Below are 19,996 nucleotides of genomic sequence, written 5' to 3' on the forward strand. Positions count from 1 at the left end.
AACCTGAAGCACCACTTTAGCTAATGGGGCCTCCCGCTGCTGCTGCGCTGCTGGAACACGATTTCTGTTCTCATTCTGAAGCAAAGTTCTTAACCCGAGGTAATATTTCTGGGTTAGCGGAGTCTGTAACCTGAAGCATATGTAACCTGAAACGTCTGTAACCCGAGGTATGCCACTGTACACATTTTCCTAGTATTGGCAGTCTTGTATGCTGTTTTTGCTTAGTGTATGCATTTTTGCAATCAGTTTTCTCCTAATAGCATGCATTTGTGTGTGTTATTTTCATGAATAGGTTTGTTTTTGTGCACATTTCACTAATGTATACACTTTCCTATGCATTTTTAAGTTAAAGAACTGCATTGCATTGCAAATTTTGAAGGAGATCTGTGTTTCAGTTTGTGCATTGGCTTAGTAAATGTGCCTTTGGTAGGGGCACATGAAACTGCAGACTGGACAAACTTCTCTCCCATTCCCAGTGATGACAATTGAACCCCCTCTGGCAGCATCTCATTGAACTCACTGAACTGCCCTCAACCAACAAAATAATCCTTTACTTCAGGTTACCTGTTTTACTGGCACTTTCGCCATTCTGGAAAAAATGAAAACAGTAAGCTTGAAAATATTTATCTGCCTTGGTCACCTTAATCACCTCTTGCAGTCATCACATCCTTTCTGGCATTGGTCTGTGAGCTTTAACTGCCCCTGCTAGCAGAGACTGTCACATTGTGTTTCCATCCCAAACTATCCCATTGGACTTCATGATCATGTGTCTGCTATTAACAGAACTTTCCCCCAGGAACAAGTTCAGCAACTAGGTTAAACTACATCAGCGGTGCTTTTTCTAAAAGAAAAGGGTACCTTTAGTTGTGGCTGACAGGCAGCTTGACTAGCCATGCCTTATCTCTGGCAGCCTTACATCCAGTTGACATTGTGAGGTCATCTGGCCACTGAGGGAAAGGCCAATTCTAATCTAGATTGGTGTCATGTGGAAGATGACATACTCGTATGCATGTCACAGGCAGCAGCTCTGGAGGCCTGTAAGGGGCAGGGTTGAGGACAACACACTCTGGGTTGTGAAACCTGCTGGCAACAAGTTTCACCCCGTACTGTATTTGATGGTTTCCACTAATTGATTTTTCTGCATGGATGGTTTCTTTTGTTGGGACTCTTTTCACTAGTCACATCCAGAAGTTACATCCAAGTTATTTCTGATCTCTCTTCTTATTTTTAACCATCTTGGGTTCCCTTGCCATTCCTACTGAAATGCAAAGGGTTGACCCTCTGAAATTTCTTTAAGAGTTAGTACACAATTGGCCTGCACCTCTGTATAATCGTTCTTATGACTCCTATGAGGCGGCAAAATGTTTGAAAATGTGGTCAATTGGCATAGATTAGGGAAGAAGACTGCACTGCCCCCATTTCCCAGAGAAGCCTTGTTGCTAGGCAAAAACTAGCAAAAAAATCCTTTTGATGATTCTGTCAAAGTTGAACCTTTCCAGAGCAAAAACTGCAATGGCAGAGAGTCCTGGTGTCTTTTATTATATTGGTGACATTATATCAGATTATTATTGAGAAGAGACTAGGACAGAATTAACAAGGAACTGAATTATAGCTTTATAAATTAGAACAGAAGTAATTATAGAGCTAGCTTCCTATTTCTGGTTGCAGTGCCACCTACTGCTGGAAGAGCAACTGATAGTTGCTGCTGTAGAGCAGCCCCTTAATTTGGCAGTTTTATCCCATTTTTAAAGTGTATGCTGGCACTATTGTGTTGTTTTTTTAAAAAAAGACATTGCTATTATAACCTTATTATTTTCTGCCAAATATTATATGTTTTTGCAATGTAAAATTTAATAAAGTATTTAACACAGAATAAGTTCCTCGGTTTGCTGCAGATGGTATTCTCAAATCATTTGGTACTGAGAAAAACAGCAATATTCATTGCATGGCAGTGCCAGCTTGAGCAGAATATTTCTTGCAATATCATAAGTACTATGAGTGTATACTCAACAGAAGATTTAGTACTACAGTAAAGCAATTAGGAGCTTTGAAACACAGCCTGCCTTGGTCCAAAGTAATTCAAAGGCTGCCCAATTCAATTCAGGGTCCCAGGCCAAATCTGTTTCAGACAAAAGGCCCATTCACTATGGGAGAAGGCAATTACTATATAACTTTTTGCTTTTGCAAAAAATCAATGAAATTTGCAGGCACAGTAGCCCTTCAGAGTGTATTAAACCTACCAAATTACAAGCGAATACAACCAGGATCTTTTGTGTTGAGCACTTTTTTAAAAGTTTGATGACGACAACTTTCTTTTAAAAGGAAATATCTATAGATTTTTTAATTTCTAGCAGAATTAGATGAAATTTGCAAGCAGATTTGACCCTTTGGAAGAGATCGATCCTACTTAATTTTGAAGGATAACTGCTTTGGTTTTCTTGCAAGGGTAACCTTTACAGTTTTGGGATGGATAAAAATTATTAATTTAATCTCACCTAGTGTTTTGTAAGTAATTGTCCTGAAAATAGTGGGCATGAGAGGTAACAGTGAATTGTTTTATAAACCATTCGCAATTAACACGAACTCTCACAACCTCCCCTGTCAAATGCATAAACCTTGGAGTTTGGAGTTTGGTACTGGGGAAAAATAAGATGCATCCCTAACTTCCCTATCAGCTACCTCTGGCTCCTCGGCTCCTTAGGAAGAATCATCTTATCATTAATATTCTAATGTTAAATATTTATATCCAGTTACAACATGTTCTTTTTCAGCGACTTATCCATCAAGGAACAGAGAGCCATAAGAAATTCTAATTTTCCTTTGAAAGCAACAGAGCAAACCATCTCCCATGTTTACCAGGTTTGGGTAGGAGGGACTTGGATTGGACAGAGGTGTTCCTCCACCCAGCTCTATTGGGCAAACTGGCCACCTGCTGCATGCTACTGGTTCAGAGCTTTCCATTCTGCCTGCTGAACTTCTGGGTGGGCAGAAGTGCTGGTGGTGGGTATGCTGCTGGTAATAGCCTGTAGAAAGCTCTAAAACAGGGTGTTCCAGAGGCTGGGAGGGTTGTGGCTAAGCCATCCTGGGAGCCATTAGATCCTGAGCTGATCCCACTATTGTCATGTTATGATATCAGACCTAATCTGTGCCTGATCACTATACCAGTTGCATGTTGGCACAGTGATCATCCTGGCCTTGTTTTCTGATCATCCATCATCACAGGAGGGCTGCAGATGCAGTAGTGGCCTCACCATTCCATAAAGAAGAAGAAGAAGAGTTTGGATTTGATATCCCGCTTCATCACTACCCTAAGGAGTTTCAAAGCAGCTAACATTCTCCTTTCCCTTCCTCCCCCACAACAAACACTCTGTGAGGTGAGTGGGGCTGAGAGACTTCAGAGAAGTGTGACTAGCCCAAGGTCACCCAGCAGCTACATGTGGAGCAGGGACGCGAACCCAGTTCCCCAGATTACGAGACTACCGCTCTTAACCACTACACCACACTGGCTCCCTTGCCAGTCAGCAGTGGGAAGTTTTATTTTCCCCTAACAGGCAATGATAAGCACCTCTCTTACGTACTCAGAGAAGAGGGGAATGTGAGTTGTCGTATTACCCCGTGGATGTATCTGTAAGGTTTTGGGTTTTTTTCCATAACCAAGTATAACATTCTCAAAAGACACAGAAACTTCAGACCCAGTCCAGTGCACACATCATCTTGACAACTTGGGAAAGCTTTGTGTAAAAAGATGTGGGCAGGGCATATTGATCTAGAAGAAAGTGAAGACTTTGTGCACAAATGTTTTGAATAATATACCCAGACAGTGCAAGAGTGGCCTTGGCAGCATTCAGCTACTACCTTTAAAAAGCTCATTCATATCAATAAATTACACTTTACATAAGCATGAGGCCATTTTCAGCATTAGTTCAATTCCCATTCTTACTTCCTTGAGTGCAAAAAAATTTCTCATGCCAAGAAATAAACAGCAGCACAGCACTGAAGTTACCTGTCTTGCTAAAGTTAATATTCATAAATATGATGCATCATTAATATAGATATTTCAGGAATATATCAGGTGTGAATCTGTATTTCTGAGGGGTCATCTACTTTTCTCTATCTGCATATTTGGCCTTTCATGAGTTACAACATGCATAACTGACATACAACACATTTTATAACCACAGCACAGTATCCAAGAAGCAGAGGGTAAAAGCAAGTCCTAGACCAGCAAACCAAAAGAGGGATAAATTAATGAGAAGTACACCTATCCATCAGACAAAGCACTATGAGAGAGACAGAAACAGAGATTGGTGCAGTATGCACCTATGTGGAAACCACATGAAGTCCTCCTCTCTAATCCCAAATATCTGTGGACTAACAGTGATTAGTAATGGAAAGCCATTCTCTCTATGAACAGATGCATTCTCTTCATAACTATTGCTCACATATGTATTATTGATAGTCAACATTCCAAGAAATTCAAAGTATGTTCTTCTGGGGTGAGCCATGGTAAGTCCTAGCTCAGATTAAACTTGGGGGTGGGGCTACTTCCATGTTGTGAGATGGACTGTTATCATACCTAGTAGCAATAACATGTCCTATATTGTTCTAAATATATGAATAAGCAAAATGTTTGTATAAAACACACTATGTGAAACATGTCCTAATTACTTCAGAAATGCGATGCCATCTTGTCTTCAACATTAAATCTTGATTTAATGTCACTATAAAGCGCAGCCCACAAATAGCATCTAGGTGAGGCTCATCTAAAAATCAATGTAACTTCTAATTACTGTGGCAAAATGCACCCAGTCAAAAAGGAGGGGAGGAATGCTTCAAGTGATGGTGTCCCAGTAGACATAAATGTAATGTTAACCAGTACTCTTGACTATCACATCTGAGAAATTAAATATTGGCTGAAAGGACTGACAAACAATTGACAAACATACAAATACACCCTTGGAGTTCCATGAGTTAGACAAGTTATTCTAGAATTGGACAACATGTGAAAACGTGTGTGTGTGTGTGAGAGAGAGAGAGAGAGAGAGAGAGAGAGAGAGAGAAACCAGCATGAGTTACAGTTGCTGACAAGGATCACGCAGCAAGAGGAAAATGTGCTGCAAGCACCATGAATTGAAAGCACTGAAAATATAACTGGGATAGACTCCAATTCAGACACAGCCTAGAGGGACAGGGCTCAATGAACATACACATGATCCTCTTGACCCTTGCTGTCACTGAATATGGTAAACAAACAAACAAACAGGCTATGGAGTTTGAGTGGCCTTTGCCATTTCACTGTTTACATGTACCATTTTAAAACTAGTTTTTACACATTCCCGAAAAGAGGGAAAAAAGAAAAAAGAAAGATACTACAGCCTTTAACCTTGAGGCCATAGTTGATCCCACACATTTGGGTCATAGCTGAAACACCAAAAAACAAAACATATTTCCCCAACTTTTAGCACTTGGTATCCAATGTATGTGATCCAAAGAAATATGGAGTCCAAAGAAGCTTCAGAATGCTTTTTCTTGAACTCTGAGCACTCCTGTGTCAGATGGAAAACATATTTTAAAATTCATGTGATTTTCAAAACAGTGTTTCAAAATTCAGGTGAGTTGTTTGCAACATGATTTGGGTGTCCACAAATAAGTAATAAAATTCGACTAATCTAGAGCAGGCATGTCCAACAGGTAGATCACAATCTACTGGTAGAGCGTGGGGTGTTCCTTGTATATCCTGGTTGATCTCTGGCCCCTCAGTGACCTTTTTACAAAGAAAGCAAAAAACTTTGGCCTTCCTAAAAAAAGCTCCATAATTTTGGTGAGATCACTGCCAGTCTTTTTACGACAATGGGTAGATCACTGCCAGTTTTTTTATACTGTGAGTAGATCACAGTTTATTGGGAGTTGGACGTCCCTGGGCTAGAGCAAGTATTTTAAGGAACTTTTTTGATTCTGGACTGTGTTATTTTCTTTTTCTTTTCTTTTTTTAATATTTTTTATTAAGGATTTTCTTGTTTTACAGAAGTGTAGTGCCTCTTTTTTTTTTCTTCTTCTTCTTCTTCCATGTAACATTTTTACAAATCCGTTTCATTTGTTGAGGCATTAGGGGGAGAAGAAAACAGAAAGAAAAAAGAAAGGGGGGGTGGGGAGAGGGAGGATGGATGGGGGTGGGGTCGGGTGGCGGTGTTTCTATTATGTTTAATGTATGTAGAGTTTGGTGTCAGCGTTGCTTGTGTTGTTCACTTGTGTTCCTTTGGTGGTGAGAGAGGTTGGGGTTGGCTTAGGGTGTGATTGTTTGCTTGTGATTGGCTGTGGTGATCTTTGTTTTCGTGTGTGAGTGAGGTGGGTGGGTGTTTTGGATCAGGTTAGCCATATTGATTTGTATGCTGTTGGTGGATTATTGTCGTTGTCCTGTTGGGCTGTGTATGTGATAAAGGGGAGCCATACCGGGGTGAAGGCGTCTTCTTCTGTTTGTCCCCGTGTAAGTTTCAGTTTATTAGTTAATTTTTCTAGTAGGGCTGTTTCCCATACTATTTGGTACCATTGGTCCATGCTTACTCCTGACAGGTCTCTCCAGTGTCTGGTTATGATGTTTCTGGTTGCTGAGAGCAGGTGGGTTATAAGTTCTTTGTGGTGTAAATGGGCATTGTTGTCTTGGAAGATGTTTAGTAGGGCCAATTCTGGGGTGATGTCTATTACTTGCTTAGTTATTTTACATATTTCTTGTATGGCTGTTGTCCAGAATAGTTGAATTTTGGGACACTCCCACCACATGTGGAGGTATGTGCCTGAGGAGGTGCACCCTCTCCAGCATTTTGGTGAGGTTCCTGGGTGTATTAGCGCTAGTTTCCTTGGTGTTAGGTACCACCTGTAGGTGAGTTTCAGTGTGAGTTCTTTTCTTTTTGTTGATATGGATTTAAAGGGGGGTTTAGACCACATTCTGGTCCATTGAGTGGGGTTAATCTCATAGCCTATGTAATTCTCCCATTGTTTTTTGATTGTGTCTAGGGGATTTGCGGGATTTTGGAGTAGTATTTTGTATATTGCGGATACCGTCCCTTTACCGTTTCCCTTTGTTGTTAGGAGGAGGTTTTCGAAGGTTGTCAGGGGCCTAGTTGCTGCTGATTTTACAATTATTATTTAGTTATTAGTTATTTTCTTACAATAAAGTGGTACCTCAGGTTACAAACACTTTGGGTTACAAACACATTGGGTTACAAACTCTGCTAACCCAAAAGTAGTACCTTGGGTTGAGAACTTTGCCCCAGGATAATGAAAATCATGTGGTGGTGGCGCGGAAGGCCCCATTAGCGAAAGTGCACCTCAGGTTAAGAACGGTCCTCTGGAATGAATTAAGTTTGTAACCCGAGGTACCACTGCAATTGTCTTGTGCTTTAACCTCTTTCCTAAAACATTATGGATAAGTAAAAATGTACAAGTCGAAATTGAGAATTACAGACTAGGAAAGCGGTTATTCTGACTTGTGAAAAAGAAGTTCCTTATATATTCAAAATAGATACATTTGTCTTCAATTCCATACACTACACTTATGTTCATCCCATACTACAATCCATGCAGGTTTAAACTACATTTTTCCAGCATCACCGTGTAGGACCTTCATATGTACAATGAATGCATCCCACAAATCATTCATACATGTATAGAATGATTTGGGTCCTTCTCACCAGCATACAGTCACCTTCCTTGTACCACAGCTGTTCCCTGTGTCATTCTAGTTTCTGTGTACTGATGCAAACATAGTCCTGGTTCTGATCATGCTTTAGGTGAGTAGGAATGAGCCCTGGGTTTATCTGCATGAAAATTGAAGCTTTCACTTTTTACTTAAGAACAAACTGCAGCTCCTTGTTTTGCATCAATTCAGGGAGTTGTGGTTTGTTCTGAAAGAAGTTAGTTTAAGAAAATCAGATTAAATTGTGATTTGATATCCAAATTAGTTAACTAAGGGCTTATCCACACTTTGTTTCCCCACCACTTTCCCCTGGGAAAACCCATGGATTAGTGTTGAATCAGAGCAAATGGCAATCTGGCTTTCTGTGGACTGCCATTGGTTCCAATTCATTGCTAAAGCAGGGGAAAGTGGTGGAGCAAACGGTAGTGTGGAAAAGCCCTTATCCTAGCAAACATGAGACAAGTGAGAAAGCTCTCAGACCCATGCTTTCTAGGCACAGGACAAGTGGAACTGTGAACGAACCCCCTCTTTAGCTAGAACAAACCTCATTTTCTTGTATGTAACATGGAACTGAGGTTTGTTATAATGTGAATGCAGAAACTTATACTCTGCTCCTCTCAAGTTCAAAGGAAGGGGATTAATGGAGAGCATGTGAGCCTGACATTCACCATGGTTTGTTCACAATCATTTGTTAGGTGGTTTAGAATTATCATCTGAACTGGGCCATAGTCCCGGCCTACTCTAATTTTTCATCACATCCTGCAGTGTTTCTTCGTGTTCCCAAAATATACACTCCGATCCATTGTTCTAGATTTCCCCAACAACAATACTAAACCACTGCTATTAAGCACTAATCACTATGACAAACTTTACTGAAATAGATTCAGCTCAGACCTGAAAGAGAGCCTCTAATTATATGATAAACGCCCTTATTATATCCAAATTAGGAATTTTATATTACTTAGGACTTGTCTGATTTTTTCCCAGGGGTAAAAAATGCTGCGCAGATCATCAGACACTATTACTAGCCAGTATTTCATTTGTAGAAATCTAGGCACAAAGTGGCATTGATTGTATTTTTTCCCTAGTCTGGAAAAGAATTGATTATCACTGACCTCATCTACTTGTGTCTAGGACATTGTACCATGAGCCTTTCCCACAACTTCATTATATGGTTCATTAACTTAACACCTTTATAATTTCCACATTCCTTGGTGCCTACTTTGTCTTGAAAAACCGGTGCTAAATTATTAGCTCCCTGTGCTTTAAACATCCCCACCCATTAAAAGTTGAATTCAGGAGTTTCACTCGTCCCCAACCACATCCTTTCTAGTCCCTCCTGTGTGTGCTGCTCCATGCATAGAAATCTCCCTAGTACTGCTCCTTCCCATCCATAGCCCTCCTGCACACAGATATATGCATTTGCATCAGGGTTACGTAATGCTGTTGAGTGCCTTCAGAAATTTACTGGGGATTCCATTCTGCCCCAGGGATTGTTCTCTCTTTGGTGCTACTTCCGTCTCATGCATTACAGCAGCAATCCATTATTATTTCTAATTTAGATGATACTCCCCAGATAATGCATTGAATTGAGAAAGTCATGAAAATATTTTTCCTTATCAGTTTTAATGAACACTTTTATTACTATACTTAATAATTTCCACTTTATTCAAAAATTGAATTATTTTATTTTAATTTTGCCAGGTTTCCCTTTTTTCTCTTCACTTGTTACCTGCTCTTTTATTTGGCATATAGTAACTTATTTGAGGAGCTTCCTCTAATATCAGCCCCTGCCACTTTAATATTTTCTCTTTTGTTTTGTTTTCCCCCACCTGTAAGACCTACAGGTCTTATCTATACTATTAGTATGATCTGATTTTGCACTGAACAAGAATTGAAATTCCACAGACTCTTCACTCAATAAAATTTGCAATAATCACATATGTTGAGGTTTTGAATACATTAGAATTAGAATGACACAAACTTACTGAAGAGAGATGGGAGGGGAACTAGGAGAACTATGGGGCCATGTGCAAGAACAGGAAATATTCCTAACACAAATCACAGATCACTGTATGTCTTACTCATACAACATCTATTTCTGAGACAGTTTCAGACATTCACCCTAATGCAAAGTATCATGTACACTCATATGCATACATGATTTTTCTTGTGAGCACAAGAAAATTATTCATTCATACACATACTACAAACATATTATTTTCTGCTCATGGGAATAAAGGAGAATGGGATGGAGAGAGAGAGAGAGAGAGAGAGAGAGAGAGAGAGAGAAGGAGAAGATAAAGGGACAGAGGAAAAGGGACAGAAGGATGGAGTGCCTTCTTTGCCGGCTGCTGCTGTTGAAAAAGGGAGCAACAATGTCAGGAGGAATTGCTGATGCACTAGCAGAAGCAGCCAGGAAGGGGTTGAGGAGCTCCTAGGAACTTGGAAGGGAAAGAGTCAGATTATGTGGCATTCTCAGTGATGCCCAATTCCCAGTGATGCCCAAGTCCCAATTCAGCTTGAATTGGGGCGAGGGATTAATCAAGTTATTTTTGTGTCCTCACCCTGTCCCAAAAATGACTTGCTCTACCAAACACAGTTCAAAATGGAATGAAAGGATTCACAAACCATGATTGGTCTGTGCTTTAATTCATCATGCCCATATACAGAAACAAAATGAACAACCCATTCCCCTACTTTAGAAATACATGATAAATTTGAATCCATGAGTGGCCAAATTAACAGTGAACTCTTGGTTTGTTTCCAGATTCAATTCAAGGTGCTAGTGCTAATTTTTAAAGACCTAAAAGCTTGTGACTGCGTTACTTAAGATTTACCTTCATATGTCCCGCTGCACATGCTCTGTCATCATCTGTTGCCCTGCTCTAAATCTCTCACACCCTGAGGCACAGCTTCCAGTGACGAAGGCAAGGTTAGTAGTTCCTGTCCTCTGGAACACCTTACTAAGTGAGATGCTCCAAGCCCCATCACTGCACTATTTTTAGCTAGTTGGTAAAAAATGTGGCTGCTTATAGATGCATGTGGCTGATTGTTTAATCTCTGATGTTTTGGTTCTGGTGGTTGTTTTGAAATTATTTATTGTGGTTTAGATTTGATATACAGTGGACACTCGGGTTGTGAACATGATCCATGTGGGATGCACGTTCGCAACCCGCAGCATTCACAACCCACAGCGGCGCGTCTGCACATGTTGGGTTGCGATTCAGCACTTCTGCACATGCACAAAGTGCGATTTAGCACTTCTATGCATGCACAACCGCCAAAACCTAGAAGTAACCTGTTCCGGTACTTCCAGGTTTTGGCAGGTCCGTAACCCGAAAAAAACGCAACCTGAAGCGTCTGTAACCCGAGGTATGACTGTATATTGATATTTTGATTTTATAATGTAATGTTGCAATAGGAATATATTTTAATATGGTTGTTGCATTTGAATTCATTAGGTTCCTTGAATTTCTTTTGAAAATTGGGCAAGGTATACACTTTAAAATAAATAATTAACATTATTTACACTTGAGTGAGTGGCAGGCTTGGCCATCATAGCCCCTGTATGTACTAAATTACGCTAGTCTGGCTATGGAGTTGTTGTTGTTGTTGTTGTTGTATAGAAGCCACTTTGAGAAAGTATGTATGTATAAGTTAAGTAAGTGAGTAACTTTCAGTCTCAGCTGGGCTTTGTAATGTTCTCTCCACTATTCACACCCTGCCCCCCCCCCCCCGCCAGCTATACTATGCAGCTATACTGGACTAATTTCAGATGCAGATTTTTGCAGATATATTTTGAGGAAGCCATTCCCCACTCCAAATAACAGAAAGAAGAGGGGGAAATCTCTACTTCAGAGCTAGGCTGGGTAGCTAGAGCTTTCTATAGTGTGGTAGTAAAATATATATTTGTTGACCCAAAGAGAAGGACAAGAACAAAAGGAAAGTCAGTGGCAGACCTCGGCATCTCAAATTTCAGTGGTGCCCTGTGCAACACCAAAATCCGGTGCCCCCTCACCTCCCGTTCAACATCATAGTTGTGGTGCTTGCTACACCGACCCAGAAGCTCTGCATGTGGTGCGATCAAATTGGCTGCGCACCCCTAGATCTGCCTTTGGGGAAGTGCAGGAAGGCAAATTTTAGCTAACAGGAAAAACCAGACAGCCTCATAAGGTGATGAAGTCTTCATCACTGGAATTATTTAAGCAGAGTTACTGGATAAACATTTGTTAGGGATGCAGTGGTTGCATCCTGCATTGCACAGGGGGGTGAATTAGATGACCTCCTAAGTCCCTTCCAACTCTGTGTTTCTATGAATTTTTTTTTTTACATTTGGTGGGAAAAGAAGCCAGATTAGGTAAAAATCAGAGAAAGAAATCCACATCTCTCTACCTTCCCACAAGATAGGAAGATGCCTCCACCTGCCTGCACCATTTGCATACTTCCAAATGACATCATTGCTCATGTTGTGCTTCCCAGAACCTTCATTGAAATAACTGCTTCTTCCGGCACTTGCTGAAAGCACATTTATGGGGTAGATTCTCATTTCCAGTAAGTTTGTTATAGCACACACAAGATGTGAGTTAAGAGTGCTGCATGTACATACACATACCATCAATACAACATGCATATATTTGTCAAAATATCCATAGCTTTATACTGAGAAATTCAATAGGAAGGGGACGATAAAAGATAAGAATAAACAATAAAATCCCATAAGGTGATAAGACTCTGACTCCCGGCTGAAGCAAAACAACTATCTGGCTGTATCAAGTATTCAGACTATAGCAGGAACATGAACTCCCTGATCACCTCCAATACCTGCTTCAACTTTTCGTTTGTGCATTCTATGCCAGAGTTCAGCATTGACATTTGTAGAAATGAGAGGCAGAACACAAAGAAGGCAGTTTTAATTATTATTCATAAATCAAGTGTCATCAGTGGCAGGCATCACTTTCCATGCACCCTAGTAAAATGTTCATTTTAATCATTTTAAGTAGCTTTTTCACAGCATCACCCTGTGCATGCAACATTAAAACCCCCATTAATTCCCAATTAGTATGTTTTAATTAAAAATAATAATACATAACTATTTTCAACAATAGCATTTATATTTGTAAAGAAAAATTGAACTTAGCTGTATTACCAAGAATAAATGGGTTCCAACAATTCAGTGGCTTAACAAATGTCACAATTATAAGTGAATTACATATTTTATCGTGAGATTATATGAGAGGGCAAATATACCAAAGAACCAGCAATTTACATCTCTAAGGAAGAAAGAGGAAAAAAGTGGGGAAGGGGAACATGATATATCCTCTCTACTTCTGTCCTCCCTCCCCAGCCATCCTTTTGTCTCTCCTTGCAACCATTTCAACAGATGTCTCCTGCAGTTGCAGCTAGGGATGTCAGAAAAAGTCTTCACATTTTTGCACAAATTCCATATGTTTCAGCATTTCAAAGTGTAGCCTGGAACTAAAGCTCCTCCTTGTCTTATATACCCCATTAGCCTTTGAATGAATTTGGTGTGGTGTAGGTTATGTGGGCATTGTTGTTTCCAAAAAATATTTCTTACCTTTAGTAACTGTGGCAACAAGTCACTCTTTAGTTATGCAACAGTATGTCCAAAAAAGGGGAAATGTCCCAGGCTATTGACTTTACAAAAGAAATTGGTTTGACTAAGATTAATATAGGCACTGCTTGGACATGATTCCTTAGGTAATGAAAGTGTAATGAAGATGTCTAACCATAAATATGAACAGTGCAAAACATGCAGTTCACTGCACAAGGGCAGGGGAGGATAGACTTTTGCATGCAACACGGGACAACGAGAAAGATTCAGTCTACGCACAGGATGGTGGGATAGGGATTCACACATGCCTACTGATAGCCACTGAGGTGTCTTGCTAGAGGAAATCATCAGCCATCCCTGCAGGGCAATCAAGACAGGAGAGGAAAAGCTGCAGTTTGTTGTTAACTGTCATGAGGTGGCAGGGTGTGTCTCAGTCAGCACTGTGGAAGCACATGGTTGCTGTCCGACTAGCACCACCACCTATGTTGGAAGCCAATTCTAACACTAGGAACTATTAGTCACTCAGCAACCATGCATTCACATGGTTCTGGATTCCTGATAGTTACTAGTAAGAATGAGCTTTGCTGCGCTGGATGATTGCTACTGGGTGCCAGCCAGAGACCCACCTCACTGGCCAGTGCTGCTCTCTTGTTCTGTTAGTGCAAAGTACTTTTCACCATATCCTGTGCAACTTCCAAAGTTCCAAGTACATTAAGATGATGGGATAGAAGACCAGTGCTACTGCTGGGAAATATCAATGCTTGTCTCCTGAATTCTTGCTGATATTCTTCCTTTTCCACTTTCTCTAAATGACTGACCCACAGCACCTCCAGCCCTACTGCTAAGGCCAGGAAATGTTAGCAGGGAAAACACAGAAATGAGAAGTGACAAAACTGTTACTTTACTAGGCTTTGCTTGACTGTTAACTGCACCAAGTGCGGTCAGAAATAGAGCCAATATAACAACATCAACAACAACAAATGCTAGAATAATTTGTCTGCACATGTAGTAATACATATTAAATATATCACACAAAACAATTTTCAGCCTAGATTTCCAATGTATCTACATGATTCTTAATAATATTTTTATTAGTGATTCTCATGTGCTTTACCAAACATGGTCTAATATAGTATTATGTTTAGTTTATATACCTTTTGGTCCAAAATATCCTGCAACATGGAATGGATATATATATGAAATTTTAAAATGATGAGGAATGCCTACTTTTGAACCCCAAGCTTTGCCATATATCTGCTTTTCGTGTATTTTTAAAAAACAACTATTAATGCCTATCTTTGGTGAAAAAATGATAAACAATGTACATATCAAAATTCTAAAGTGTGTAAATGTGTGATTTTTTTTTAATAGTGTTGATTCTCATGGTGGGAAAAGTAATAAGCCCTCATTTTTAAAATAAAAGCAGATATTCTGATAAGAATGAGGAGGCAATGCTAAAGTGTCTCAAAGGCTGCATGTAGTTTCCAATTCTAGCATTCAACAATGATGCCATCTTCTCAATATCATACAACAGTAGTGGGGAACCTTCAGCCCATGGGTCAAATGAGACTCGCCAGCTTTGGAAGGTCATTTTGGCTAACCCCATCTACATTTGCTAGGGCTGACATCATATATGAGATCAGATATGGCACATATTGAAATTTCAGTCCATGGCCAAAGGAATAAAAGTGCACACTTTCCCCACCCCCCTTGGAGCTAAATGTCAGTGCTTTTAAGATTTTGGTATCTTTTCCTGACACCCTGCTCAGTGGCAGGAAAATTTTAAAAAGTGCTGGCCTTTGACTTCAGGGGAAGAAGGGGTGTGAGCATAGCTAGAAAATGCTGATGATTCTTTTTGTGTGTGTCCCTAAATTGAATTCAGAGTGGAGATGCAAAAGAACATGTTTTCTCTGCAGTTAAAACCTTCCTTTGCAGGTGTGGTTTGATTTGAAGAAGTGGCTACAAAGAAAGATTGTTCCTTTGCAACCACTTCTTGAACTCAAGATATGCCTGCAAAGAAAAAAGGAAGAATCAGGAGCACTCCCGATCATTTCCTTTGAAATCATGGTGGTGCCAGGTGATTTACAGTTGGCTGGCCCCACCCACCTGTCAAAGTGGCCCACAAGGGTGGGGGAGTTCTGAATCCACTCCACTGGCTGAATCCAGTTCCCCTCCCCTGCTGTACAATCTTAGCTAGGGAGCACCCCTAGTTTAACAAATCCTCACCTGGAAGTCCTGACGGTGTCCTAAACAGTGAGCTGCTTTGCGCTCACCCAGGTCACAATGCCCCTCTCTTTCTTCCAGGTCATGACACAACATTTTGAAATCATCTGGATTACAGTCCAAATAACCAAAGTATGTGAGCAATAGGGTGTGGCCAGTTTAATAAAAAGATCTTTGACTAAAACAGAAGTAATGGAGATAAAGGTGGATGTCATTTTGGAATGAAGAAGTTCCATATTATGTTACAGCAGAATTTTAGAAATATTCTCTTCCTTCAGAAACATTATAAGAAAATATCCATGAACACAAAGATTTATTGAAATATACCTTTAGTCACTAAGCCAGAATCTCCAATATTATCATCAACTGTAAGCTATATCATATGTTACTTTTTATATAGTTCTATATACAGGTTCAGATATACTTTAAAAAACAAATATCAACTATCAGTTAAAATTCACTGCAGCCATTCCACCTCAATTTTTAAATAAATCACTAAAAACACTTGCTGTCGGAATTAAGTAAGACCATCAACCAAGATCTCTAGGAACAAAGTGACTATAGTCCTCTATTTTTAAGTGCTCTAACACTTTTTTACACATTGATTCAATCAGGCAGCTATGTACTCACCTGCAGTGTCCTTCATAGCTACTAAGAAAGGAAACCCACTGATCCTAGTCAGTCCCATAATAAAATCTGCAGTCATTTCAGCTGGATCACAATTTCAAGCTTAACCAAGGTTCTTGAATTCTACTTTGATCAAGTAGACAGACATACACACACACCCCTGAAGTTACATGGAGCCTCTTAAAAAGTACAGTAGTTTAATGCAGAGGTTAAATTAACATTTCTCTAAATTTGTCCAAATACTTTATTACACTTTAAAGTGAATGCTAATTTATTATTACTATTAATTCCATTTGTTGGTCTCAAAGTGACTTAACAGGGTGCGCATAGGAACACTTTTATTTTGTGTGGAGAACCAAAGTCTGCTGACAAACTCATCTTACAATACAGCCGGGTCCACCTTTACTCAGAAGTGAGTGCTAAGTAAATGTGCAGCCTGCAACACCTATTCAGGATTTTGAAACTACAGTCCTTTACAATGCTCCTCTTCTCTAAACTTCTTGCATATACCTTTTCATAAGGTGAAGTTATGGCACCAAAGCCATAGGACCCTTAAACAACTAACCATGTGCTTGTTCCCCATGTTGCTTTTTAACAAGTAACAGCCTCAGAAATAACGCCTTGTGACTGAACAAGTCAATTGAAGCTGCGGCTGGAATTTGCGTGTGCTCCTTTTTAAGCAGACACCAGGATTATCCCAGTGATATGGTATTTCCGCTTCAGAATTTGGAATGACCCCACCCATTATAACCGCCAAGCGCATCTCTGCTTTTAAAGCTCAGGAGACAAGCAGGGAAACAGGCGAGGTCTCAGCATCACGCAGCCCAACAGTGCAAAAACAAGCGAGTCTCCTAAGGGGCGTGGATGCCATCTCTCCATTGTGTGCCTATTCAGCCGCTCCTGAAAAGCCCTAAGTGGCAGCACGGGCAAGCACACGCAAGGCATCGAGGCCTTGACGGGTCAGTTAATTCAAGCCCGGGCGTTGACACACAGCGAGTTCAAGGCGCACGACACGAGACCGTTGCCCCTGGAGAAGCGCGCGGGGTGGGCAGACTGTGCTGGGCCCCCACCCCGCCTCCCCAAGAGTTAAGGCAACCGGGCCTCGGCGTCAGAGCCGGCTTGGCAAGTCGCCGGCTCGGAGCCTCTTCGGACACTTTCCCAGGCGACCGAGGCCCGGCTGCGCGCCTTCCTGAGCGCAGCGTGGCTGGAGGGAGTTCAAGGAAGGTGAGCGGGGTGAGCGCGCGTGCCTTACCTCCAGATCTGCCCCAGCTGCAGGATGTGGATGAGCGCCTGCATGAGCCAGATGCAGAAGGCGCAGGAGGGGGACCGGCTCTTGGGGGGCCGCATGCCGCCGCCGCCGCCGCCCGCCCCTGCCGCTCCTCCTCCGGCGGCGGCGGCGGCGTTGGTGCTGCTGCTGCTGTTGGTGCTGTTGGTGGCGTTGCCCTTGCTGGCGTTGGACGCCTGCCTCTGCGGCGTGCCGGGCCGGGCGCCGGCCTCCATGTCCCCCGCGGCGGAACCGCTGCTCACCAGCAGCTTGCTCTCGCCGTGGCCGCCGGCCGACGAGGAGCCGGGCGCTGCTGCCGCCGCCGCCGCCCCGTCCTCGCTGCTGAAGTCGTGCACGAACCAGCGGAAGCTGAAGACCTGCACCGAGAGCGAGCCCAGCAGCACGAAGAAGAGCGTCAGCCCAAACCACCAGCGCTGGCCGCGCAGGTAGTAGTCGACCGCCAGCCAGAGGTCCGTGCCCACGTCCGCGAAGTACACGGCCACGGCCGCCAGGATCCAGAGCCCGTCCCACAGCGTGTAGCGCCGCTGCTCCCGGCCCAGCCGCAGGCACAGCGAGGACGAGCCGCCGCCCGAGCCCCGCGAGCCCCCGGCCGCCCGGCCGCCGCCGCCGCCGCCGCCGCCGCTACAGCAGCAGCGGCAGCCGCCGGATGAGCAGCAGCCGCCGCCGCCGCCGCCAGGCGCCTCGTCGTCTTCGGCGCCGCCGGGCCCCGCCGCCGAGGGCAAGCCCGAGGCCAGCGCCTGCACCGAGCCCGAGTGCTCCGAGTTCTGCAGCGGCGTGAACGCCACCTCGCTGCCCTTCTTCATCTTCAGCCGCCCCCCGTCGGACTTCGCGGCCATGCTGCGGCTGGAAGGCGGCGGCGGCGGCGGCGGCGGCAGGGAGAGGGACCCCGTCCGGGAGCCCCTTGGAGTCCGCCCCCTCCCTCCCCCGCCGCTGCTGCTGCCGCGGACAAGCCGCTCGCTCGGCGGCTCTTCTCGGGGCGCTGACGGGGCTGGGCCAGCGGCGCCTGCGGGCGCTGCTGGAGCGCCGCCTGCCTGCGGGGAGACCCGCTCACCCGCCCAGCCCCAGGCGCGAGCAGCCCGGGGAGCGGTCCCCGAAGCAGACCATCCTTTCCTCGGCCTGGCCCGCCCCGCCGCTTTGCCGCCGCCGCCGCCGCTGCTGCTGCCGCCGCCACCCAGCTGACTGACGCCGGGAAAGAGGATGACCTCATCCCTCTCCCCCCTCCCCAATACACACACGCGCGCGAGAGCGCACACACACACAGAGCAGCCGTGGCGCCCAGGAGGGAGGGAGGGAGGCGATGGCACTGGGGAGGGGACGCTGTGGAGCAAGCAGCCGATGCAACAGGATGAGGGGATTTGAGGGGAGAAAGAATGAATCGCCTAGACGAGGCGCGCTGAGGGGTGGTCTGCAGAAAACGTTCCGGGAAGGACGGGCGGGAGAGGCGTCCGCCTTCCTTTGCAGAGTGGAGGGGAAAGGGTGGCTACTTGTATTCAGGGGACACGGGGAGGGCTACCAAGATTGCCCTCTAAGCGGGGCGGGGGATTTTATTTGACGGGAACACACCTGTGGGGGGGTATTTCGGCGGGTGGGAAATATATAAATATGTATATACGTGAGGGGAGAGGTAGAGACTCGAGTTCCACCACAGACTTGCTGCCGCTGCCCGCTTAGGCTGTTTAGTGCCACGCCGCTGTGGCCCTGAGCCTGTTTCGAGGCTGCAAGCTGGGCGGGCGCGAGGAGACAGCCGCGGAGCTGCAGCTGAGGTGATGGGGCCGCGTGGGAGAAGTTGCAGGTGCCCATCCGCGCAGAAGCGCGTGCTTGCCGCGAGGGGTCTAGTTGCCCTTCCGGACGCCAGTCAAGCGGAGCGGGGGCGGGCGGGGAGGTGGGGGAAGCTGGTTTCCCGCCTTCTTGGTATGGGCGAGTGAGTGGAGCCGCGCAGGCGGCTGCCTCATTAGCAGTGCTTTGTTACCTCAGGCCGCGTGGCGACGAAGAGTAGGGGAGTCTTCCGCAGCGGGTGGCGCACGGGGGTAGGAGGGAGGGGACCGGGAGGCGGCTCGCGTGCGACGGCCATGCCCGAGGAGGGACCTGCTCCTGTTACACGGATGCATTATGTATGTGTGCCACGAGGGAGGGAGGAGGGGCGGACGCGGGAAAGCCTTTCTTGGCCGCGCGCCAGCTCCACGCTGGTGGGGACGCGGGGGATGAGTGACGGGGGGGGGGGCGTCGCGCGCGCGCGCTGGAATCAAACGGCTGAAGCAGTAGTCGCGGGAGCAGAGCGAGTGAGTTTTCGTGGCGCTGCCTTCAGCTGGAAGTGCCTTCGCCCAAGAGGCGTCCTTATCCCCCTCTTCCACAAAGCCAAGTGAGCAATCCCCGCCTGAGGCCATTTGCTGGGGATTGGAGACAGGCACATTAGCATGAGGATGTCGGTTAGGACGAGCCAGACCAACAGCGCAGCTGACAAGAAGAAAGGCTACGGAGGATTAGCGCCTCCTTGGCGAGGCGCGTCGCTCGTGGGCAGGCAGGCAGGCAGGCAGGCGAAGCGCGAAAGGACAGAGTCGCCCACCTGGCAGAAAGAGCCCATTGTCTCTGAGAG

At 44.4% G+C, this 19,996-nt stretch overlaps 1 protein-coding gene across 2 annotated transcripts in view; it reads right to left on the reverse strand.

The window, feature by feature from the left end:
• XKR4 (XK related 4) overlaps positions 1 to 19,601 on the reverse strand; it is a 134,878-nt gene extending 115,277 nt beyond the window's left edge. For both annotated transcript variants that reach the window (XM_081874247.1, XM_081874246.1), the window contains exon 1: positions 17,371 to 19,601. In XM_081874247.1, coding sequence (XP_081730373.1) covers positions 17,371 to 18,239 — 869 coding nt within the window. In that variant the 5' untranslated portion in view covers positions 18,240 to 19,601. The remainder of the gene's footprint in view (positions 1 to 17,370) is intronic.
• Between the last annotated feature and the right edge of the window lie 395 nt (positions 19,602 to 19,996).

Source organism: Podarcis erhardii (assembly GCF_964252035.2).
Source record: "Podarcis erhardii genome assembly, chromosome: 8".
NCBI classification, from domain to species: domain Eukaryota; kingdom Metazoa; phylum Chordata; class Lepidosauria; order Squamata; family Lacertidae; genus Podarcis; species Podarcis erhardii.